A 22,610-nucleotide genomic window follows, 5' to 3' on the forward strand; every position below is an offset into this window, starting at 1 on the left:
CTCCAAGTAATGGATTGTTAAAGCATAATGCTGAGATAAAGGAGTTCTTCGTATTTATTTTAGACTAAAAATTTAGCAGATCTCAAAAGCATAGGCCTATTACTTTTCATCGCTGGTAAAGTACATGCCGGAAGCGAAGCCATCGCTGAAGGCGCTGTACTCCGCCTGTTCCTCCGCCTGCGGGTGGTCGTCGGCCTGTTCCCGGCCCAGTTCCTCCGGCTGTCCTGAGGCGTTCTCTTGGCCGCCGTTGGGCACGCAAGAGCGCGGTGACGTGCGGCGTTTCAACGGCGTCTCATCGTCCTGACCGTCGTCACGCTCATCCTCCTCCAGCTCATCCCGCGAGACTTCCACTGCGGCTGCCTGAGCAGGGGAATCGGAAGCGGTGCCGCTGGTGCTGACCGCCGCATTGCCCAAAACGGCTCCCACGACTCCTCGCAGCACCCTGTAGAAGGCGTCGTGCACCTGACCCATCACTTGGCTAGCCGGACGCACTTGCTCCGCCTCGGGCTGTGCGTACTGTTGATACTGGTTGGGCGGCTGAATCTGCTGACCTCGCGCCCAGCTGCTGTGGCTGCTATGCTTCACGGCTCCCCCCGCCCGCCGTTGCGGCTCCTCGCAGGGACACTTGCGGCGCGGAGCAGAGCCGGATCCTCCCGATGCGGGCGGAGGTGGTGGCGGCGGCGGATCGTCGCGACAACCATTGCCATCCTCGCCCGCCGCCCGGCGTTGCTGCTCGCGATCGAATTCGGTCATTGCCCGCTCCGATCGCTCCCGGCAGACGGAGCAGTCGGGATCCGCGCCGTCGCCATTGAGGGACGACTCGTGGTCCGATTCGCAGCTGCACTTGCCGCTGGCCAACTCGCCGGACTTGCCGGATCCGCGCCGCAGCTTGTACACGATGAACAACAGGGCCAACGTGGCGTATGTGGCCTTTGCCACCTGCAAAATGGGGGTCAAAGTGTGTATTTGAAAAATATTTGACTTAAAATGTTAAATTAATAATTTCGAATTTCATTTTGGAGCTGAAAACGTTCTTTTGTGTTCATCAACAGCTCCAAAGCGATGGCTCATGTAATCTTGTGTGCGTTCAATAGAATCACTCTTACGTTAGCGCGTCCATTGATGGTTGTCCCATTGAAGTACTTCTTAAAGCCGTCGGCCATTGCTAGGACTGGATCTGGATCTGGATCTGGAGATCTGGATTTGGGGTCGGTTCCGGGTGAGAGCTGAGTGTGTTCTGCCTGTAGCTCCGAACGAGTACCTAATGACAAGCAACGAAGTGCCAAGCTCGGCCAACTAGATTACAAAGATTACAAAAATTCGTTGGCAGGATTCGATTTTATTGACTCGATTAGGTACATGAGTTTGGTCCCATCGGGAACCGGAAAGGGGGTGCTGATTAAGCTAGTTATGGATTGCTGAGGGGTCGAACGGGTCGGAGGGGTGGGGACCCATGTCCCGCAGCATCGGCGCCCTAGCCTTGGGGCATGGCCTGCTGGCAGCCCTTGCAGTAGAGCTTCGTCTCGCGCCGCTTCGAGGTGCGGCGATGCATCTTGACCAGGACGTAGACGAGTCCCAACGACGCCCAGGTGGCCTTGGCTACCTGTGGGTTTCGGAGGCGGATTTGGGCGCATCGTGTGGACTGCCGTGTACTGAATCACTTACATTGGCGCGACCACGCATGGTCTGGCTGTTGAAGACTTCTTTGATGTTGAACCGATCGGACATCTTTGGATCGTTGCGGACCGGATTGGCGCGGCTGCTAACAAAAGATTAAAATTTGGATTCGATATTCGACCTGTATTTAGACCGGGATTCGGATTGTGACTTTTAGACTTTCGGAATGAAAGGAATGTTACTGACAGTCGTCAAAGCCGACTCGGGTATTCCAACTAGTCTAGTCTAGTGCCGACTAATGGGATACCCATTAATTAAGCAATACGACGAAAATTGAGATATGCAAGAGGCAAAGCGAATAATTTCTATGTATATACCTTTAACTGACTTCAGAATTCTGCGCTTTGAGTTAAGTTCCATTTACAATTTTATGAAATTTTTAAGCATTTTAGCTGGAGGTTTAGCTATAATTATTTTTATACCAGTTACTAGAGTCGTTGAAAATTGTGTGTCACGAAGAACTTCTTTCCATCATGGTTGGAAATAGGATCACTAGCCGAGCCGATATAGCCATGTCTGTCCGTTCGGCTGTCCGTTCGCCTGTCCGTTCGGCTGTCCGTTCGCCTGTCCGTTCGCCTGTCCGTTCGGCTGTCCGTTCGCCTGTCCGTTCGCCTGTCCGTTCGGCTGTCCGTTCGGCTGTCCGTTCGCCTGTCCGTTCGGCTGTCCGTTCGGCTGTCCGTTCGTCTGTCCGTTCGGCTGTCCGTTCGCCTGTCCGTTCGCCTGTCCGTCCGTATGAATGTCTTCGACTCTGATATTACCATCGCATATCCATCGACCATTACATATCCAAAAACTGCTGGTTGAGGTTGAGGTGATCCTCTATAAATGTATTTTATCACCTAGCTAGCATGTAAACATTCTGGCCTATTTAGCGGTACGCTTCAGTTATACTAATGTAAATATAAGCCCTTTGTGATATTATAATTTACATTTATTATTTATTTCAGTTAGCTTTATCAGCGATTTGGGCTCATGCCACACGCAACGCTACTTATTTCAACGTCATCAGTTGTACTAAATGCACAAATGAAATACATTTCGCCAAATAAATGCCAACTTGCAACTAATTTGAATGATAATCAAACCGAACTACTCATTTGCATACAAGGTAATAGGTGGTTAAAGTGAGTGTAATGGACTTACTTAAGGGGTTGCCATGCTTAAATTTTAAATGCCTGCATTGTAATTAAATTTTTTAAAATATTTTTAAAAATGCTTCCTTTTTATTTGAGACTCCAGAAAAAAATAACAGCAACCATTTGGTGTGCAGGTGTGCATCTGGTGGCAGGATTAGGATCAGAATATAAAAACTTTTTTTTCCAGATAGTATAAAAAATCAACATCTTGAAAAGTAGTATATGTAAATAGCAAGCTATTTGTAAAAATAGATTTTATTTTATATATGTACTGATCATGTTTACCGATTGTTTGGCCTTAAAACTGAAAAGTGGAAGCGTGGTATCCATTCGGCTCCAACTCTGGAACCGATTTTGGAGCCGCCCCGACAGATCTCAGATTGAAATCTTATTTGCATTCGCATGATCGAAAATAGTGGGGAAATGCGGCCCAGCAATGGGATTGTCAACGCATCTCGGCCAGAATCGCGCCTCGCATGCCACCTCGCATGCCACCTCGCACGGTGACCACATACCACAAACTGTCAATTAACGTGGCCAGAAAGCAGTCCGCCCCAGGAACACCGCCCACTGCCCGCCCATTTGGATATGGAAATGGGCAGTGGGGGCGGCGATTGGCGCTAACCCATAATTCCCACACCCACTTAGCCAATATGAAGTCATTTGCATGTCGGCGGGTGCCGCGTATAAAAGGAGTCGGCGATGGGTCTGGAGTCTGGAATCCGCCAAATCGTCTCGGAAATGAAGTTCCATCTGCTGCTGGTCTGCGTCGCCATATCCCTGGGCCCACTCCCCCAGTCGGAGGCAGGGGTAGGTCCTTAAGCTCTTCTCTCTGCCGGAGGATGCCTCATGGATGCTGTCCACTTGCAGGTGACGGAGGAGCAGATGTGGTCCGCCGGAAAGCTGATGCGCGACGTCTGCCTGCCCAAGTATCCGAAGGTCAGCGTCGAGGTGGCCGACAACATCCGCAACGGGAACATACCCAATAACAAGGACACCAACTGCTACATCAATTGCATCCTGGAAATGATGCAGGCAGTACGTATTACGAAGTTTCCATCGGGTGTGTGATGGCTACATGATCAGCGCCTTCTTTCCGCTCTGTTCCTGCTTAGATCAAGAAGGGAAAGTTCCAGCTGGAGCCGACCCTCAAGCAGATGGACATCATGCTGCCGGACAGCTACAAGGATGAGTACCGCAAGGGCATCCACCTGTGCAAGGACTCCACCGTGGGCCTGAAGAACGCCCCCAACTGCGATCCCGCCCACGCCCTGCTCAGCTGCCTGAAGAACAACATCAAGGTGTTCGTGTTTCCCTAGGCTTTCCGTCCGAGGCTACCAGATGCGTCACACTTTGGCATCCGGAACAGGTGACTCCGCAACAAATCAAGTAGATATATCTCTTGCCCGAAATCCCAAACCCAAACCCACACCCAAACCCAAGCTCAATCCCCTGACCAGATGATCAATAAAAGCTAGCCGGAGGGCCCCGTAATCTGTGGTGTATTTTGATTGGGCTGCGATGGATGGACGGATGGGTGCTTGGCTGTGGTTGTGGTGGGGCTTGCATGATCCGCCCCAGCAATGTCATGGCTATCGCCGGGTGATCTACATCCGAGGCGATTGGCTTGTACCGGATGTGCTGGACACGATTGCGGCGGGTATAAATTGCCCGGCGCCGATTGCTGTCCGTCCACTATTCACAAGAAGAGCAAAAATGATGCAGAGCAACCGGATGACGACGACGTTGAAGATGACGAACCTCCTGCTGGCAGTGGCCTGCGCCGCCGTGCTGATGGGATCGGCGACGGCGGACGAGGAGGAGGTGTCCATGACCGTGGACGAGGTGGTGGAGCTGATCGAGCCCTTTGGCGAGGGTTGCACCCCCAAGCCAGAGAGGGGTAAGTGCACCGATGGATCACTCACCCATCCTACCATACCATTCCCATAACATACCATATCCGCAGAGCACATCGTCGAGATGGTGCTGAACAAGGAGGACGCCAAGCACGAGAGCAAGTGCTTCCGCCACTGCATGCTGGAGCAGTTCGAGCTGATGCCCGAGGGTCAGCTGCAGTATAACGAGGACAAGACGGTCGATATGATCAACATGATGTTCCCGGATCGCGAGGACGACGGCCGGCGCATCATCAAGACCTGCAACGAGCAGCTAAAGGCCGAGCAGGACAAGTGAGTGTGGTGGGGCAATGGAGGACCCTAGTGTCCAGGAGCCAAGACCCGGCGACCCAGAAATCACCGTACTGGTGACGGGTGGACTTACAATTGTCCAGCGAAGTGTATTCCAGATGCGGAGTGAATTCACTTCAAAGCAAAAATGGAATTTTTCGGTCTTGCTGCTTTTCGAAAATATTCCGAACTCGAAAGATAAGATAAGTGTCAGAATACGGATCATTTTGAAGTTTGAGTTGCCGTGTGTTTTGGAAAATACTTTTTTTTAAATCGCAATGAGTCTTTTCGTACACTTATTTTTTGTCATCGCAAAGCTTTTAATCCCAGGACGAGAGTTTCAATATTTTGGAATACCTTTCGAAAAACCTTTCAAAATCGTTTGAAATATTTTTAAAAAATTTCGAAAGGATCTTATTTTTGGTCGGACTATACGAAGCACATAAAAATAATTCCCCTGCTGATCCCCGGATTGTTTTTCAGGTGCGAGGCCGCCCACGGGATCGCCATGTGCATGCTGCGCGAGATGCGCTCCTCGGGCTTCAAGATTCCCGAGGTCAAGGAATGAGGTCATGGAGCTCTGCTCGCTGGCCCAGCATTGCATGTTCTCCCCCCTTTTTTTTTATTAGTGATTCAGTTCGATTTAATTACCAAAGCTAGAGAACTTGGAGTGGTTTCCTAAACTAATAAAGCGCCCAACCAACGAATTACGAATTATGAATATTTATCGCTTGGGGTGGGAATCACATACGTAATCCGCGAAAGATTGTGTTTTAATTGTGCAAAAAATGGAAATAAATTACTGTATCTATAGATTTATTAAAATCAATTACGAGCGAGCAACTAAAAATTGATCTAGTAATAGAAAAAGCTGAGTAACTCATATTACTAATATCTTATATATAATTATATTGCCTAATGGATTATGAATGTTCGGTTAAAATTATCTGAGAAATCATTGTAGCGAAGATGATGGCCTTCTACTCGTAGTTAAGATCTCAAGTGGTAGTTGGTGGTGCCCCGGGCGCGGAGATGTCCCTACCAGAACAGCTTCACGTTGTTGCGCTCCAGCTGGCGACTGATGCACTGGTTGAAGAGGTGGGCCACCTCGCAGGAGTTCTTGGAGGAGATGCCGCGGCTGCAGGCCTGCGCCATGCTGGAGCTGACGGCGATGGCCATCTTGTTGTCCTGGGTCACCAGGCTGGTCAGCTTCTCCACCTGCCCAACGTTCAGCTTGTTGTCGGCGTCCATCTGGGTGCGCATGAGAGGTGTTAGTGCCCTTTTAGTCCTGGTTGTGACACACGTGCCCGGCTACTCACCAACTTGATCTTCTTGAGCACGCACTCCACCAGGCACTTCTCCTTCTCACTGGGATTGGTCACCTTCACCAGCGGGCGCTGGTCCCTGGGCAGCTGCAGCTTCTGGATGCACTCCATCCTGGCCGCGGTGACCAGCTCCTGCACCTGCGGCAAGTTGCGATCGATCACCGCCCAGATGGGCTCCGTTCCGGTCTGGCCACGGACGCAGTGCGTCTGCAGCAGGACAGCGGCCACGAGCGTCATTAGCGGAATGGCGGCGACTGGAGTGGATGGCTTCATCTTGGCGGCTGCTTTCTCTTTGGCTCTGCTCTTGCTCGGCCCCTTGGCTTATAAACTGACCCATGACCTCAGACCAAAGTCGTCTGCACATGGCATCGTCGCTCGATTTTGCTGATTGCAAGCATTTCTCCAGTGCCAAGTTCATCACTCGTCATCGTCACCCGCACAAGTCACGCTCCAAAGACGATCTTTGACTTCGCCAACACTATCCAGCGATGTGTCAGTTCACTCGAGACAATGACAATCTCGGATCTCGGATTAATGTAGATCTCGAATCTGGAAAACCGATAGTTCTATCAAGGTTGTAGGGTATATCCATTTTTGGAATAACCCATTTGAAAAATTCAAAGTCAAATAATTCAAATTAAAGTAAACTCGATTATTTAGATATATTTGTTGGATGATTGACTATGTATTTAATACTCGGTCACACAGACTTCCGACCTGTTAAAGATCTTAATGAGCCAGTAAGCACCAATCAATCCAATTGCAATAAAAATTAGCATGCAACATGCTCACACGATGCAATCCGATTCCATCTATTGGAGTCCACAATAATATAGATTGCGTGCTGAAATATCCACTCGATGGGATGGACAAACGACTGGAACTCAGATTGCGATCGTTGGCACTCGGAATTATCAGAAAGTCGGCAGGCTGACGGGCAAATTATGGCCTAAACGGCCAATTTGGCAGGCGGCAATCGCAGTTCCCAGTTCGCCCAGTTCCATATAATTGTATAATCGCTCGATGGCCCCGCCAGTCACAATCACTCATCTCACCCAGAGCTGTTGATCGATTTAATTACAAGCGGGATTTCTCATTTCGCATTTTGCATTTAGCATTTTGCATTTTGCATTTTCATTTCCATAGCACTAGCCATAGCCATTCCCAATTCTATATCCCCGGCATTTGCAGCGATTTCATGCCAGTCACCAATTAAGCAGGTAAGTGGAGATCGGTGGGCCATCTCATCTGGCAGCGGCAGTTCCAGCGGGGTGTCACTCGTTCACACGATGCCCAGTCGAGGGCATCTCCGCCGGATCCCGTCCCATCCCGTCCAGAGCGGCGGAGTGAAGTGGAGTGCCATGTGCCATGTGCCATGTGCTGCCCATGTAGTTCATAATTGCGCGTAATTGCCGGAGCTGCTTGAGACGCGGCTGGAGATCGGCGATGGATCAGATCTGCCAAGTCAATCACGGGACTCGGCTTGGGCAATAGCTCCTATAAAACGCCGCCGTCGCCGGCATTTCGCATCCAAGTCAGAGTTCGCACGTCGCGCAGTACAATCGCAAATCGAAATGTCGCATCTGGTTCACCTGACCGTCCTGCTCCTGGTGGGCCTCCTCTGCCTGGCCGCCACCAGCGCCAAGCCGCACGAGGAGATCAACAGGGACCACGCCGCCGAGCTGGCCAACGAGTGCAAGGCTGAGACGGGAGCCACCGATGGTGAGTCAGATGGTCATCAGTGCAGAAGATTCAGTAGGGAATGCAGCTGTCCGCATACCACTCCTACCTGTGGTGGATCTGTTAGGATAGCTCTTGCGCAATGATCAATCATATGTTATATCGCTTACAGAGGATGTGGAGCAGCTGATGAGCCACGACCTGCCCGAGAGACACGAGGCCAAGTGCCTGCGCGCCTGCGTGATGAAGAAGCTGCAGATAGTGAGTGCTGCGACGGCAGGAAGTGTGATCCACTCACCACCACCCATTCCATTCTCCCTCCCATTGCAGATGGATGAGTCCGGCAAGCTGAACAAGGAACACGCCATCGAGTTGGTCAAGGCCATGACCAAGCACGATGCGGAGAAGGAAGACGCTCCCGCCGAGGTGGTGGCCAAGTGCGAGGCCATCGAGACACCCGAGGATCAGTGAGTAGTGCTTGCCGGAGGCTGTTTGCCCATATCCGGACTATAATCCTGCTGCCATTTCCAGTTGCGACGCTGCCTTCGCCTACGAGGAATGCATTTACGAGCAAATGAAGGAGCATGGACTCGAGCTGGAGGAGCACTGAGACCAGATTTGAGACCCATAACGACCCCCCGTTGTTGTATCACAAACGCCCTTCTGGAATATAACCATCTTTTTTTTTATGTGTATACTATGATCTAAGTACTTGATAAACTGAGAAACTGCAGGCTTGATTGTTTGTTGGATTGCGAAGGTGGGGATTCGTATGGGTGTGCGTATCCTCCAAGACTCCCCGGGATCCACAATTTACTAATAATGCTCAACTTCGACGTTTATCTTACAATCTTTATTATAAATACAAGTACATTTTTTGTATATTATCTCCCAATCTGGAGCATATTTAAAAGATTCTTACACACTATCCGTTAATGCCCGATGGTCTTCGTACCTGGGTTTCTCCAACTGTTATCTTGCGAAGAAAGGCCCGGCCAGGAATGCAAAGTCGTATCCCCATTAATTAACATATCGACGACTCTCCCGGCTGCCCTAAATATGTCCTAGCTTAGCCTACTAATCGCAATCTGTCGGTAAAAATAACTATTTGCTTAACTTGCTCTCCTAGTATAGTATGCTGCCCGAGCTCAGGGAATTTGTGTCGAGAAGACGGCGACTCCGATTGCGGTCCGTCTGCGCAAGACGAATTCGCAGGGTCTCGGGCTATGGTCATTAATTCTATTAGTTAGTAGCTAGATGAGGTGCACAGGTCATACGCGATCTACATGGCTGATCTCTACATGATTTTGAAACAGCCATTAAAATATCGCGCAAATATCCTGGTTAAACACAGACAGAGGTAAACAGATAGTAAAAAAAAATTAAATATCTTAGTGGATCCAAAAAAGGGAATAATTGCAACTGAACGTGGACCGGTGCCGGGCAGCTCTAGCTCCTAGCTTACGTTTATGTTACATCTTTTTTGTTTTACACCATAAGTTGCTATTCGCGTTCGCTTCACTTTTGAACGCTGGCAGTTCCTATTTCTATTCCCTAGATGATTTATGTAAGCCACCAGTCGGCACCCGCATCCTGTCCCGACTCCGTTCCACCGGATTGTCAGGAGCGGAAGCGCCTTAGAGAAAGTAGTCCGCCTGAGGCTTCTTCGAGGGAATGCCGCGACTCTCCTGCGGAGCTGCCTCAAAGATGACAAAGTCGCGGTGCAGGTACTCGTTCAGCTCCAGGATGGCAGCTACATTGCCGCAACTGCATGTGGATAGATTGCAGAGTTAACAACGCAAGTTCGAAATTGCACAGGAGGCTGACTCACCGATAGCAGTAATTGGGTGCCGACCAGACGGTCAGGACGGTTTCGTTGAAGTGCCACTTGAAGCCCTCCATCACCAGCTGGTGTGCACGGCAAATCATGTCGATATCGTTCGTGCGGTTGAACTGGGAGACTACGTCCGAGCCAAAGAGATAGCCAGCACCGCGCGGCGACACGCCCCAGCCAGTCTGGTCCTCCGGATCGCTCCAAAGCAGATCGCACATGGGCCCGTCGTGCGGCACCTCCTGCTTGCGGTCGATGCTGCGAATCTGGTCGAGGTACTGGATGGACGGCGACAGGCCGCCGTGCACGCAGAATATTTTGCCGTCGATGATCGCCGACAGGCTGAGGTAGTCGAAGATCTCCGTGCAGTACCGCCACACGGCCGTCGATCCGTACTTGCGCAGGCACTCGTCGTAGAATCCGTAGACCTGTGTGATTTGGCGCGACTCATGGTTGCCCCGTATCAGCGTGATTCGGTCCGGATAGCGCACCTTCAGCGCCAGCAGCAGCAGAAACGTCTCCACGCTATAGTAGCCGCGGTCCACGAAATCGCCCATGAACAGGTAGTTCTTCTCGGGCACATCGCCGCCAACCTTGAACAGCTCCTTTAGATCGTAGAACTGACCGTGGATGTCGCCGCACACGGTCACTGGCGAGTCCACACGCTGCACGTTGCCCTCCTCCACCAGGATCTCGCGGGCTTTGGCGCACAGGGCCTTCACCTCGTTCTCCTTGATGATCTCGCAGCGCTTCAGCTGCTCGATCTGTCGGTCCAGGTCGCTGTAGTCGGACATCTTCACCCGGAGGATGGCGGCAGCCGAGGCGACGGGGAAGCGGTGAATCGGACTGCAGGCGTTGACGGGGTGGGGACAGCGTCGTTAGTCGTTCACCAAACTGGAGCGGGTGGATGTCAGGAGCCACAAGATTGCAAAAGAGAAATACTATGAATTTTTGGTCGCTTGAGTGATAGGGTACTACCCTAGTCGGGCACAGAGAGTCTAGCGTTTTAGACGCCATAAAGTGCATCGGCGTAGCTGCATCCCACATCTAAGAATCAAGACGATCTAACTATATGTACGGATTTGACAAACAATATAAACACACACATTCGCGTTTCCAGCTATTCCACTTGTTGAGATAGTCCATGGGGCTTTTTCGCAATGAAAAGCCAACCAACGAGAAAAGATGCTGTATTCAATATTCTTAACTTCTTTTAGCTGCTTTAGATGGCTATGCTTTAAGTGAATGCATACACATTTTTTTCAAATACAAAACATGTATTTGACAGTCGATAGGGTTGGATTTGTTTTATAACTGAATTTCTAGATTAGAGCTTAGTTCTTAATGGGAAGCGCATTGCTTGAAGCGACAGATTTTCAGTTGCTGCTAAACTGGAAGTATGGTATCTAATAGTCGAGCAATAGCCATCCTTCTGTTTGTGTTTCGGTTTTTGAGTGCGCCTGTATGCGTCTGTGTGCGTCGGCTTTGTGCGGATGCTCGCGCGTGTGTGTGCGTCTGGCTTGTCGCTGGCCTTTTTGCCGCGCGCGATTTTCACCGTCTGTCGTGCTTTTCCTGTCTTACCCGGCGCTTTTTTCAGAATCACTACTTACTCAGCGCAGTGGCGGGCTATCTGGAAAATCTTTTTGCTGGTTGCTCGGCACTCGTGTTCGCGTTACAATACAAAAAATGCACATCAAAGTTTTTGGCAACCGGGATTCTGCGAATAGCTGGATTGGCCACTTGCGGTTGTATCGATATATTTAGTAATGGTACTTGCAAACCCATCGAGTCTTCAATTTCGATAGTAGGCATAACAGCGAAGCGCCTTTTACACTGCTCCAAGGATTCCATCGATAATTTATTTATGTTATTTAAGTTATATTTATGCGCGCTCGCACGTTTTTATTTTATGTGTATTTATAATACGCGGCAGCCGAAAGTTTAAAACAGAAGGTTTTTAAATACCCTTGGTAAAAAATAATCGACGAATGGGAGAGGTGTTAATGTTATAATGCTTATATCGATAGCACTTTTGCAATTATTAGTCGGCCACCTGGGTTGGTCTTGTATCAAGCCGTTTTCCCAATCTGGCAACGCTAGCATTGTTTATATTTTATTTCACAAGTTTCCCACATTTTATCCCGGAAAACGCATCAAAAAAGATGCCCAAGGAGAAATCCAAGCACCGGCATCGCAGCCGCAGTCGGGAGAGGCGGGATCATCGCAGTCCGGATCCGAGGAGCAGCAGGAACAGGGATCGGGATCGTGAACGCGAGCGGGAAAAGGATCGTGACCACAGAGACAAGGAACGCGACCAGCGCAGGGAAAGGGAAAAGGACAAGAGCAGGGACAAGAAGCGGGAGCACAAAAGCCGGAGGCGCCGGTCCTCTTCCGCCAGCTCATCCCCGTCAAGTTCGACGTCCAGTTCGGCGCCCGGTGGCCCTCGTTCGCCGCTGGCAAAAAACTCGATGAAGCTTCTCCAGACGCTGGAAGCCCGTCGCCTCGTCGAGCAGAAGGATCGCCAGCGTAAAAAGGAGGAGCTGAAGGCCCATGAAACGCCCGAGGAGAAGCGCGCCCGTCGCCTGCGTGAAAAGCAGGCCAAGGAGCAGCGGCGTCGCGAACGAATGGGCTGGGACAACGAGTACCAGACGTACTCCAACGAAGACAACCCGTTCGGGGACTCCAATCTCACCTCCACCTTCCACTGGGGCAAAAAGCTGGAGGTAGAGGGACTATCAAATCTCTCTACCAAAACCGTAGAGGTACTGTCTCTGCAAAAGCAGTTGGAAAATCGCAGGGAGCTGGAGAAGGTCAAGAAACGGCGTCAGGAGAGGGAGCTGGAGCGGCAGGTGCGCGAGGATGATCTGATGATGCAGCAGCGCGCCAAGGAGGCGGTGCAGTTCCGCGAGTGGCAGCGCCAGGAAGATCAGTTTCACCTAGAGCAGGCACGCTTGCGCAGTGAAATCCGGATCCGAGATGGACGTGCCAAGCCCATCGATCTCCTCGCCCAATATGTGGCCGCTGGGAATGAGCCGCTCGAAGAGTGCCTCGAGATGCAGATGCACGAGCCCTATGTGCTGCTAAACGGCCTGCCCGTGGAAGAACTGGAGGACCTGCTGGTCGACATAAAGGTATACGAAGAGCTGGAGCAGGGCAAGCACATAGATTTCTGGAACGATATGATCACCATTGTTCAGGACGAACTGCAGCGCCAACAGAAACTGGAGGCGGAGAATAGTGCGCTCAATCAACGCCGGGATGGCATCCACCAGGCGGTGGTAAAAGATGTGGCGGACATCTTCAGGGGGAAGAATGCTCAGCAGCTGGAGGAGATGCGGCACCGCATCGAGGCCAAGATCAGTGGGCGAGCGGATGGCGTCGACATTAGCTACTGGGAGAGCCTGCTCTCGCAACTCAAGGCACACATGGCCAGAGCCCGACTGCGAGATCGCCATCAAGCCTTACTGCGCGAGAAGCTGTCGCTGCTCAAGCGAGAAAACGATAATGAGACGTTGCAAGAGAAGGTGGCGCCACAAGTCAAGGAAGAGGAGATGGAAACCCAGGACGCAGAGGATCCGGAGGTTGAGGAGGGCTCACCCGAAGACGAAGAGGATCCCCTGAATGAGCTGCGTAGAACAGTGCGTCTTTACCAGGCAGGAAACTACAGCCCGCGCTATATACGCGAAGAGGACTTCACCGGCAGACGAGCCCAAAACGAAGACGTCGACGAACCGGAGGCAGAAGGACTTCTCTACGAGGAGGAGGATGACGAGCGGCGAACACAGAGACAGCGTCTGCTAATCCTTCATCCAGAACGAGTGGATAACAGTCAACTGACCCCGCAGGAACTGCGAATGCGCAACGAGGCGAAGCAGGGAATGCAGGGTGACGAGGCCGAGTTCAGTGTGGAGACCACACTGGATGCAGTGCCGCAGCTGGCCACCGATAAGTACCGACCACGAAAGCCGCGCTACTTCAATCGCGTGCACACGGGCTTCGAGTGGAACAAGTACAACCAGACGCACTACGACATGGACAATCCGCCGCCCAAGATCGTGCAGGGCTACAAGTTTAACATATTCTATCCGGACCTTATGGACAAATCGCAGACGCCGCAGTACTTCCTCACTCCCTGCGCGGACAACGGGGACTTCGCGGTGCTGCGTTTCCACACAGGACCACCGTACGAGGACATCGCCTTCAAGATCGTCAACCGCGAGTGGGAGTTCAGCTACAAGCGAGGCTTTCGCTGCCAATTCCACAACAACATCTTCCAGCTGTGGTTCCACTTCAAGCGCTATCGCTACAGGCGTTGAAAGGTTGTCTCCGTCTGGCCTAGATTACCCAAACCATCCTTTTGTGCAGTCCTATGTTATTTTCCAATAAAGTGTAAGCCCAGAACGACTAGCAAACTGGTTCCATTCATTGCAGTTGTTTAGCTGACGCCAGGACTGTGGCTCCGTTCCGTTCCTTATTTTTAAGTTCAGTAACCTATCCATCATGCATATAAGGAGAGCATTATAATGTTAAATTTATCATTATATATACATATATCATATAACGAAGGTCCATATATCACAGGATTTTTAATGGGTGCCACAAATGTTGGTGTAGGCGTGAATCTATCATGTTTAAACAGTCTAGGCATGAAAGTAGGCTGATTCCGCTGAAATCACGAGATGATCACATCACGACGCAGTCCTTGATGGGCTGCTCCAGGACTTTCTCCACGGGCTCCCCACGCTCCGCCTTCTGCACTTGGGCCAGGACACTCGCGTGCTGGGGAAATGCCAGGCAGGAAAGCTTCGAGTGCACCAACTGACCGTCGATGGCCACCTCGAAGGATCCCCGCCGTCCCTTGTGACAGGATATGTCCAAGTCGGGCGACGAGGCCAGCAGGAACTCGCGCAGCAGGTGGCACTGCCCGCTAAAGTTGCAGACGCCGCTGCAGGAGGATTGGATGCCGTTATTCAGTGCTTGCAGTGGCTAGTGATTCCCCTTACCAGTATTCCACCTCCACTTTCACCATTACATAAAAGTGTTCCAAAATCAAAACTCACATCAAATCAGCGCTTCAGCATCAGCTGTTGACGAGTTATCGCTGTCGTTATCGCTCTGAATATCGTTATCGTTTAAAATATTCAATTACAAATTCCATTTAAAAGCGAAAGCGTAAGCAAATGGATTTAAATGTTTTCAATACAAACAAATACAAATAAAAGTAAAATTCAGTAGTAATTTTAATTTTAATGACAATCATTACAAACCAGAGATACAAAGTGTTTTCAAATGTAGAATTCTGTTAATTTCTTAGTTATTTTGATGAAGAATTACTGAATAATTATAAGCTGTTTAATAATTTATAGAGATATTTCTATTTCAAAATTAAAAAAAAATCAACTCAGATTATAACTTTTCAAAGAAGCAAACTTCAATGAAGCATTTTATTACATTAATTTCTTTTGCTAAATTATAGTTTTAACCGATACATTTACATTTTTATATTTAGAAAATTCAATAATTGCTTCGTATTGTTTCGCATGCTATTTTTCAATATAACAAGACGTTTTCAATATTCCACTCCACTTTAATTTCTGAGAAACTCCAGGAGCTTCAAATGTAAATTAGCAAATTCTCAACATAGGGCTGTTTTCATCCAGGCATTAAACTAATAAGAATGTGTGTAGAAACTGAATTCCAACCTTAACCCTTGCTGGCCCGGGCTCTTAGAAGCGTTTTGCAGGCGGTCGTGTGAGTTTTCAGCGGCAGCTCGTCTGTGAATTATAGAAAAATTAGCACCCGAATTGTAAGGAAAATCATTTAGAACTGCTCACATATCTTGTGTTCGCCGTGGACGGGCAGTAGAATATTCAGCTGCTCCGGCTTGGTGCAGACAAAGACATAAGGACTCTCCGATTCTCCGTTGGGATACAGCTCTCGGTACTCCTCTTGCGGCAGACAACTGTCCACGTGGACGCAGCCTAGCAGACTGCTCGTGGGATAATGACTTGGAAACTTAATGTCGGGATCTGCGATTGCAATTATATATTATTGCTGAGAGTTAGTAGAAAAAGTCCAAGCTTACCGCCGTAGAGCACCTTGTAAAAGCCCTCCATTTGCGCAATGTCTTCGGCGTGCGGCTCCTTGGAGGTGGAGGCGATCCACAGTCTACCACGGTGATCGCTGTACCACACTCGACCCTCGTGTCTGTTGAAAAATAGCGTTAGATATAGGAAATCTGAAAATGCGCCTTCGCTGCCACCCACTTCTTAATGCCGGCCACTAGGAGCGAAGCCCAGGGCTGATGCATCGACAGACACTGGCGCATGTCCTGCATTTCCAGCAGCTCCTTGTCCTGCACCCGATTGTAGGTCCTCTCCAGCCAATCGTTGCCTGCTGCGGGAGCTGGCCAACTCTTGGATTCCTTACTCGGCTTGTAGACCGGCGGCTTGGCCATGTCCAAATTTGGTGCGAGTGTCAAGGCTGAGTGCCCGGTGACCGAGGATGTATTCCAGTTGGATCCAACACCTGAGGCTTTAGAAACGGCCGCTAGTTCGCTGATCACCTGCTGCTCGTACTCCTTGGAGATGGTCGGTTCCTCCGGCAACTCTCGGCCAGCGAAGTCAACCCGGATCTTGCGCTTCATACGGCTGCCGTGCTTTACCTCCTCCATTTCTCGGTGCAGTTTCTCGAATTTCTCGCGCTCAGCGTCGCTCAGCCACACGGAGTTCTCCTAAAAATTAATTATATTAGTTAAAAACGTTGACGCATAATAAACTGCAACTAACGCAGGTTCATCTTCTTTAAAATAGAATTTAAAGTCTTTTAACGAACAATAAGTAATGATTTTAAAATGTTTGAATTAAGAGTTCTATAAGAGTAAGCCCACCTGGAAGTAGTCCAGCTCATCGTCGATAACTGTGGTCCTCTTCTCGCTGTTCTTGTCGTACTCCAGCAGACGGTCCCTTTGGGCCAAGGCCTTGTCCAGCTCCTGCTTGGACGGTTCCTTGGTGGACTTTTTGCCCTGCTTTGCGGCGTTCTTCGTGCCGCCCTTCTCTCTGGCCGCCTTGGCCAGCTGCTGCTCCTCCTCGGGCGTGTGGACGGGATCGCCGCAGCTCAAGCAAGGACCGCTTCCCTCCTGCTCGCACACGATCCGGCCGCAGCCCAGGCAATTATTGATCAGCTTGTGCTGGCCCGCCTGGCAATCGCAATGCCGCCGGCCCTTAAGCATTATGGTGTCGCCCTGGACGCGACCATCGCTGGCGTACAGATTCACATGCTTCCCCGACTTGCCCTTGGCACCCTTGCTGATATTTTGCTTGGGATTCTTGGGTGATGCGTGTGCCAGAGGGGGCGAGAGTTGTTTTACATTGTTCCGCGGCTGTTTGCCACTCAGTAGCATCCGGCGACAGTTTATAAGGAAAAGCCGGTGCTCCTCGTTGTCCTCGCTCAGTAAATTGCCAAAGTAGTTGTCGAATTCATAGTCGTCTTTGATGTTCAATATGGCGCTGGAAGAGATTGAGAAGCCATTGGCTCATTGAGAAACTCATTTACTCGTATCTGGATGCATCATGTACTTACGCCAACATCTGATCCGTGATTACACAGTCAAGACATTTGGACAACGTGCCCCGCAGGAAATTCTCCATTTCGCAGTCCCAAAGTTGGCCAACTGCTTACAATTGTGAAATAAAAAGGTAAAAACTTCAAAAAATCAACGCAGGCTGTTATCGGCCCCCGATATCGATGTCAATCGAATAATCAGCTGTAAGTGTTGGCTACCGTCTGGATGTGAAAACGAATTTGAAGTTCTGTAGCTTAAAAACATTTCATGAGGTTTTAAATAATAAGATTATTGTTTCCAAGAATTATTGTCATACAATTGGCCAATTAGCTATGAGCAACAATTTTCCTAACACCAATTGTTTGCCAACACTTTTCAGAACAGATGTTTGAATAGCCTCGCAAATTGCACAGTGACTAGTTAATACCGTACAGTTTGAAATTAAAAGTCGATGCCATTCAGGGGTAACTAATGGAAAAGATTTGGTAAATATTGGTATTTGGAGAATATGGTATATATATAAGCAAACAAAATGCACAAGGAGCTTTATAAATTGAGCTTCGTGAAATGTGTAGTGAGGAGTAAATTCGAAGAGAAGTCAAAACAACTGAACGTGATAGCTGATGTACACTGTCCGAGGCTTTTTCCAGGAAAAAGTATGGCGCAATAAATGCAGGCCGGCAAATAAATAAAGCCCGATTTGCCGCCAACACGAATAGTCAGTTCCCAACATGTCATCATATCGCCCGGAGTTCTCCGAAGCGGAGCAGTCGCGAATCGACGCGGAATTCTCTAGATTGGCCAGTAAGTGGAGAACCATGGTGAAATACCCAGCGCAAACAGATAACGAACGAACCTAACTATCCGTCCATCGAACAGGGAACAAGAGTGTTTACTTGGATCATGCGGGCACCACTCTCTATGCCGAGAGCCAAGTGACGGCCGCTGCGGAGCAACTGCAGCGCAATGTCTTCTGCAATCCACACACCTGCCGCCTCACCGGCGACTTCGTCGACCAGGTGCGATTCAAGTGAGTTCATCCGTGTCCACGAGCCAAAACAACCATGCTCCCCCTGTCATTGGGTTGCCCTTGTGGGGCGCTTATATGCATATTTATTTATATAGCATATTGCATATAGCAATATCGTTAAATATCCTTATGCGCGAGAAGGAATCAGTCCTCCGTATATCCCTATAATATTTACACATATGCAGCAAAACTTCTGTAAACTAGTTTTTCCAATATTTACATATGACTAAAATTGTAATATCTTTTGCCAAAAGAGAAAGATTTTGCTTTCTTTGTTATACTTATTTGAATGCATGTATAAATCTCTTCAAAGTGGCAAACAATATCGTTTAGAACACGAAAGAAACCAACTATGCCTAAAAATTTACTAAATATTAATTTGCATTTGGGAGAAAATTTAAATAATTTTTAAAACCTTAACAAAGTTAAACGTTTTTATTTTTTATGAGCTAACTATTTAAGACCACATAAAACCGATCACAAGGAAGTTGTAAAACTACAAACAGTTGTTCTTTAAAAAGTCTTTGTTTATTTTCCTGATTTGTGGTTGTTTTTAGTAAAACTTCAATTCATATATACTTTTTTAGAATATTGGAATTCTTTAACACAACCGCCGAAGATTACCATGTGATATTCACGGCGAATGCCACCGCTGCTTTGTCCCTGGTGGCGGAAAACTTTGATTTTGGATCCTCTGGTGACTTTCATTTCTGCCAGGAGAACCACACCTCAGTGCTGGGAATGCGGGAAAGGGTCCGGGCAAACGGTATATACATGCTGAGGGAAAAGGAAATCTCTAGCGGAGAGCCCAAGGCAAACGGTGAAGTTCACGAGGTGTCCGGAAAAACAGGAAACTCCTTGCTGACCTTTTCGGCCCAATGCAACTTTAGTGGTTACAAAATCCCACTGGAAGCCATTGAGCAAATCCAAATCGATGGCTTGGCCAAGCCGGGAAAACAGCTTTGGGGTTCTGTGGGAGAGAGGAAGGAGAATACGCACAACGATTACTATATCTGCCTGGATGCGGCTTCTTTTGTGGGCACCAGTCCGTTGGATCTGCAAAAGTATAGACCAGATTACGTGTGCCTTAGTTTCTACAAGATCTTCGGCTATCCCACGGGCGTGGGAGGCCTGCTGGTGAGTCGACGAGGAGCCGAGGTCTTCCAGAAGCGCCGATTTTTTGGCGGTGGTACCATCAACTACGCATATCCGCATGCCATGGATTACCAGCTGAGAGAGACCTTCCACCAGCGCTATGAGGATGGCACCCTGCCCTTCCTGTCCATTGTCGAATTGCTCGAGGGCTTTCGCACGCTGGAGAGATTGGTGCCCAGAACGGAAGAGTTTAGCACCATGGAGAGGATTTCCAGGTGAGTAGATATGATATGCCAGATAATTTTAGCCTTATTTTCCAATGCTTGTATTTTCAGACACGTCTTTGGGCTGGCCAAGTATCTGGAGGATCAGCTGCGCCAGCTGCACCATCCCAATGGTGAGCCCCTCGTGAAGCTGTACAATAAGGTGGGCTACCAAGACAAATCCCGGCAGGGTGGCACCGTGGCCTTTAACGTGCGCACTGAATCGGGTTCCTTTGTGGGATTCGGCGAGATCGCCTGTGTGGCTGCTCTGCACGGAATACTCCTGCGGACTGGATGCTTCTGCAACATCGGAGCCTGCCAATATTACCTAGGCCTCGATGAAGATGCTTTGGATGCGATTTACAAGCGAGCAGGTCGCATATGCGGCGACTACTTTGATCTGATCGATGGACAGCCGACGGGAGCGGTACGGGTATCTTTTGGATATATGACAACTATCCAGGATGTAGACCAGCTGCTCCAGATGCTGCGCTCCAGTTATTTGGCAACCAAGCCGCTGCAGCGGATTCAGTTCATCGAGGAGCAGGCGGAGCAATTGTCGCCGTTGCTGAAGGAGCGAGTCCAGCTCTTGAGGCCAAAACTACTGCAAATGGCCATATTTCCGGTAAAGTCTTGTGCCGCCTTCAAGATCGAATCACCGGGCTCCTGGCCATTGACGGATCAAGGTTTGAAATATGACCGTGAGTGGATGATCGTGGACATGAATGGCATGGCCTTGACCCAGAAACGCTGCACGGAGTTGTGCCTGATTAGGCCAGTGATTAAGGTCGACCAATTGGAGCTGCAGTTCGGAGACAATTCCCTCATCTCGGTGCCCCTTTCTCTGGAGGACCAGGCGGCCGACTCAGCAAAATGCGTAAGCAAGGTGTGCCGACAGCCCGTGGAAGGTTTGGATTGTGGCGATGGGGTTGCCCAGTGGTTAAGCGAAAACCTCGGCATGGAGGGCCTCCGTTTGCTCCGGCAATCGGGCCAGAGAAACTCGTCCAAGGATCAGCAGAAGCTGAGTCTGGTTAATCAGGCCCAGTTCTTACTGCTAAACAGGTCTTCCGTGCGATCGCTTCAGTTTGAAGAGCCCCTCGACGAGACTGTGGATCGTTTTCGGGCCAATATCATCATCGACACGGGCAGTGCATTTGAGGAGCTTACCTACAAGGCACTGTCCATTGGTGGAATCCAATTCCAGGTGGAGGGTCCCTGCCAGCGCTGCGATATGATCTGCATTAACCAAAGGACAGGCGAACGGTCGCCGGAGACCTTGACCACCATATCCCGCCTGCAAAAGGGTCGCATGCGATTCGGCATCTACATCACGAGGATCCCCCCGGACACAAAAGAGCTGGACCCCAAGGAGCAGCACATGACATGCGGCGATGTTGTCCTTGTGGAATAAGTTCACCATACAGAACTTCAGCATGGTTTTCTTCAGTTTTCACACCAAACACTTGGTTTGTTGACCCGATATGTTTCTATAGTACATAGTTTTAGCACAATATCCACTAAGTATGTATTTCTGGGTGTAGAACTGTATAACCCTATTTATTTGGTAATTCTCATTACTTTGCATCACGTTTCGCATTTAGTTTGTTTTAAAGTACTTCTGAAATAGGAATACGCAAACATTCTTAAAGAAACATTCAGGATAGCTTAAGCTCAAAGTAACCGGATACCTCTTGCCAGTGTCTTAAGCCTTTAAAAGGCCTTAATTGCAAAATAAACACATTGAAATCGATTTGTATATACTAGAGTTCTTGGAAAGGGCAATCGAACCTCAACAGCAGGGTAAATAAATGCCAATTTGAATCAGGCGCCCATTTGAAGAAGTTACGAGCAGGGTTACCAACGAATCATGGAAAGCAAAATTAGCACAAGTTAATTAACATCTAATGATACATTCATATTTTTTAATAAAACAATTACACTTTTATTGATTGTGACATCGTGATATCTTAACTTCATATCACAACATAACATATAAATTAAAGATTATATTTTCTTAATATAATGCGATACTGTTAAAGTCTATTATATTACCAAGGCTTGATAGTCGTTAGCATTTTCATTCATTCATTAACTTAGGGAATCCTTCTATCTTAAAGCTGTACGGATTTATTGGTACCTTGTTGCGTTTTTTGGGCTTAGGTAGAGTTTTAATCCGACACGCGAACCTAAGATTGAAAACTGCAGCAAATTAACTGTTGAGACCCCTAACATCCGACCTACAGATCGTAAAATTAATATTTGAAACAGATAATGTATAGATATTTTTTCATATGCGTACAATACTATAATTTTCAATGGGCTGACAGCCCTGTTTTGAAATTCCTGCTCATCGATAGGCAGACAGTAGCGCTGTTGCGTCGATTGACGGGCAGAGCAGCGCAGCGACGTCCACCGAGACAGCGGCGCCGGCAGAGCAGAGACCAATCGCACTGGCGAGCAGAGCGGAAAAGCTGCTGTGTGGCGGAAAAACAACAACTGGCACAATAAGTAATAAAATCAAAAATAAACAAAGGACGAAAGGAGCAATAAATATACAAAATAATTCTAATTAAACACTGCGTAAATACACATACACGCAAAAGGCGAAACGCAAAAGAGGGAGGAGCAGCCGAAAAGTATGCAGCAAAAATGTGAATAACTACTACACAACAAAGCAGCAGCATCATCACACACACTCTGTTGTTGTTATATAAGTGTGTGCGTGAGCGGGAGTGTGTGCGTGCGTAGTAGTTAAAATGTAGCAAAACAACTCAACAAAAGCCAAGCAAAAAATGAGACAACGAATCTAAGAAAATTTTTGAT

At 48.8% G+C, this 22,610-nt stretch overlaps 11 protein-coding genes and 1 long non-coding RNA gene across 16 annotated transcripts; 5 read left to right on the top strand and 7 right to left on the bottom strand.

Annotated features, from left to right (window-relative positions):
• Positions 1-36: 36 nt before the first annotated feature.
• On the bottom strand, positions 37-1,269 carry LOC6615122. The gene is made up of 2 exons (XM_002039502.2): positions 1,107-1,269; positions 37-939 (listed from the first exon to the last, which is right to left on the bottom strand). Exons 1-2 carry the CDS (start codon positions 1,161-1,163, stop codon positions 100-102), a joined length of 897 nt encoding a protein of 298 aa, XP_002039538.2. The 5' UTR covers positions 1,164-1,269; the 3' UTR covers positions 37-99.
• A 50-nt stretch (positions 1,270-1,319) lies between these two features.
• LOC6615123 (putative 60S ribosomal protein L33) lies at positions 1,320-2,711 on the bottom strand. Of its 5 annotated transcripts, XM_032725417.1 has the most exons (4): positions 2,436-2,705; positions 1,995-2,081; positions 1,666-1,762; positions 1,320-1,603 (listed from the first exon to the last, which is right to left on the bottom strand). In XM_032725417.1, exons 3-4 carry the CDS (start codon positions 1,726-1,728, stop codon positions 1,475-1,477), a joined length of 192 nt encoding a protein of 63 aa, XP_032581308.1. In that variant the 5' UTR covers positions 1,729-1,762; positions 1,995-2,081; positions 2,436-2,705; the 3' UTR covers positions 1,320-1,474. The 5 variants fall into 5 exon arrangements, with proteins under 5 accessions (XP_032581308.1, XP_032581306.1, XP_032581305.1 ...); XM_032725415.1 differs by lacking the exon at positions 1,995-2,081 and having other exon boundaries at positions 1,666-1,759; positions 2,436-2,711; XM_032725414.1 differs by lacking the exon at positions 1,995-2,081 and having other exon boundaries at positions 2,436-2,711.
• An 804-nt stretch (positions 2,712-3,515) lies between these two features.
• Positions 3,516-4,307, top strand: LOC6615124 (general odorant-binding protein 19a). Its single transcript, XM_002039504.2, has 3 exons — positions 3,516-3,623; positions 3,684-3,851; positions 3,929-4,307. Exons 1-3 carry the CDS (start codon positions 3,516-3,518, stop codon positions 4,130-4,132), a joined length of 480 nt encoding a protein of 159 aa, XP_002039540.1. The 3' UTR covers positions 4,133-4,307.
• Positions 4,308-4,314: 7 nt separating this feature from the next.
• LOC6615125 lies at positions 4,315-5,706 on the top strand. Its single transcript, XM_002039505.2, has 3 exons — positions 4,315-4,713; positions 4,780-5,002; positions 5,483-5,706. Exons 1-3 carry the CDS (start codon positions 4,335-4,337, stop codon positions 5,565-5,567), a joined length of 687 nt encoding a protein of 228 aa, XP_002039541.2. The 5' UTR covers positions 4,315-4,334; the 3' UTR covers positions 5,568-5,706.
• A 92-nt stretch (positions 5,707-5,798) lies between these two features.
• On the bottom strand, positions 5,799-6,900 carry LOC6615126. The gene is made up of 2 exons (XM_002039506.2): positions 6,319-6,900; positions 5,799-6,250 (listed from the first exon to the last, which is right to left on the bottom strand). The coding sequence occupies exons 1-2, from the start codon at positions 6,595-6,597 to the stop codon at positions 6,038-6,040; spliced, it is 492 nt and encodes a 163-aa protein (XP_002039542.1). The 5' UTR covers positions 6,598-6,900; the 3' UTR covers positions 5,799-6,037.
• A 945-nt stretch (positions 6,901-7,845) lies between these two features.
• Positions 7,846-8,739, top strand: LOC6615127 (general odorant-binding protein 19d). Its single transcript, XM_002039507.2, has 4 exons — positions 7,846-8,046; positions 8,177-8,265; positions 8,335-8,471; positions 8,536-8,739. Exons 1-4 carry the CDS (start codon positions 7,899-7,901, stop codon positions 8,612-8,614), a joined length of 453 nt encoding a protein of 150 aa, XP_002039543.1. The 5' UTR covers positions 7,846-7,898; the 3' UTR covers positions 8,615-8,739.
• Positions 8,740-8,835: 96 nt separating this feature from the next.
• On the bottom strand, positions 8,836-11,596 carry LOC6615128 (serine/threonine-protein phosphatase 4 catalytic subunit). The gene is made up of 3 exons (XM_002039508.2): positions 11,446-11,596; positions 9,836-10,729; positions 8,836-9,771 (listed from the first exon to the last, which is right to left on the bottom strand). The coding sequence occupies exons 2-3, from the start codon at positions 10,627-10,629 to the stop codon at positions 9,642-9,644; spliced, it is 924 nt and encodes a 307-aa protein (XP_002039544.2). The 5' UTR covers positions 10,630-10,729; positions 11,446-11,596; the 3' UTR covers positions 8,836-9,641.
• Positions 11,597-11,906: 310 nt separating this feature from the next.
• LOC6615130 (cactin) lies at positions 11,907-14,242 on the top strand. Its single transcript, XM_002039510.2, has one exon. The coding sequence runs from the start codon at positions 11,998-12,000 to the stop codon at positions 14,149-14,151; it is 2,154 nt and encodes a 717-aa protein (XP_002039546.2). The 5' UTR covers positions 11,907-11,997; the 3' UTR covers positions 14,152-14,242.
• Positions 14,243-14,388: 146 nt separating this feature from the next.
• On the bottom strand, positions 14,389-14,947 carry LOC6615131 (migration and invasion enhancer 1). The gene is made up of 2 exons (XM_002039511.2): positions 14,839-14,947; positions 14,389-14,780 (listed from the first exon to the last, which is right to left on the bottom strand). Exons 1-2 carry the CDS (start codon positions 14,862-14,864, stop codon positions 14,519-14,521), a joined length of 288 nt encoding a protein of 95 aa, XP_002039547.1. The 5' UTR covers positions 14,865-14,947; the 3' UTR covers positions 14,389-14,518.
• A 297-nt stretch (positions 14,948-15,244) lies between these two features.
• LOC6615132 (activating signal cointegrator 1) lies at positions 15,245-17,590 on the bottom strand. Its single transcript, XM_002039512.2, has 6 exons — positions 17,417-17,590; positions 16,725-17,343; positions 16,102-16,568; positions 15,921-16,042; positions 15,670-15,864; positions 15,245-15,609 (listed from the first exon to the last, which is right to left on the bottom strand). Exons 1-6 carry the CDS (start codon positions 17,482-17,484, stop codon positions 15,539-15,541), a joined length of 1,542 nt encoding a protein of 513 aa, XP_002039548.1. The 5' UTR covers positions 17,485-17,590; the 3' UTR covers positions 15,245-15,538.
• A 291-nt stretch (positions 17,591-17,881) lies between these two features.
• On the top strand, positions 17,882-21,537 carry LOC6615133 (molybdenum cofactor sulfurase). The gene is made up of 4 exons (XM_032724334.1): positions 17,882-18,203; positions 18,279-18,429; positions 19,017-19,799; positions 19,860-21,537. The coding sequence occupies exons 1-4, from the start codon at positions 18,131-18,133 to the stop codon at positions 21,196-21,198; spliced, it is 2,346 nt and encodes a 781-aa protein (XP_032580225.1). The 5' UTR covers positions 17,882-18,130; the 3' UTR covers positions 21,199-21,537.
• A 144-nt stretch (positions 21,538-21,681) lies between these two features.
• Positions 21,682-22,183, bottom strand: LOC116801962. Its single transcript, XR_004362337.1, has 2 exons — positions 22,087-22,183; positions 21,682-22,024 (listed from the first exon to the last, which is right to left on the bottom strand). It is a non-coding gene; the product is annotated as an uncharacterized LOC116801962 (long non-coding RNA).
• Positions 22,184-22,610: the final 427 nt, after the last annotated feature.

This window comes from Drosophila sechellia, chromosome X (assembly GCF_004382195.2).
Source record: "Drosophila sechellia strain sech25 chromosome X, ASM438219v1, whole genome shotgun sequence".
Taxonomy (NCBI): Eukaryota; Metazoa; Arthropoda; class Insecta; order Diptera; family Drosophilidae; genus Drosophila; species Drosophila sechellia.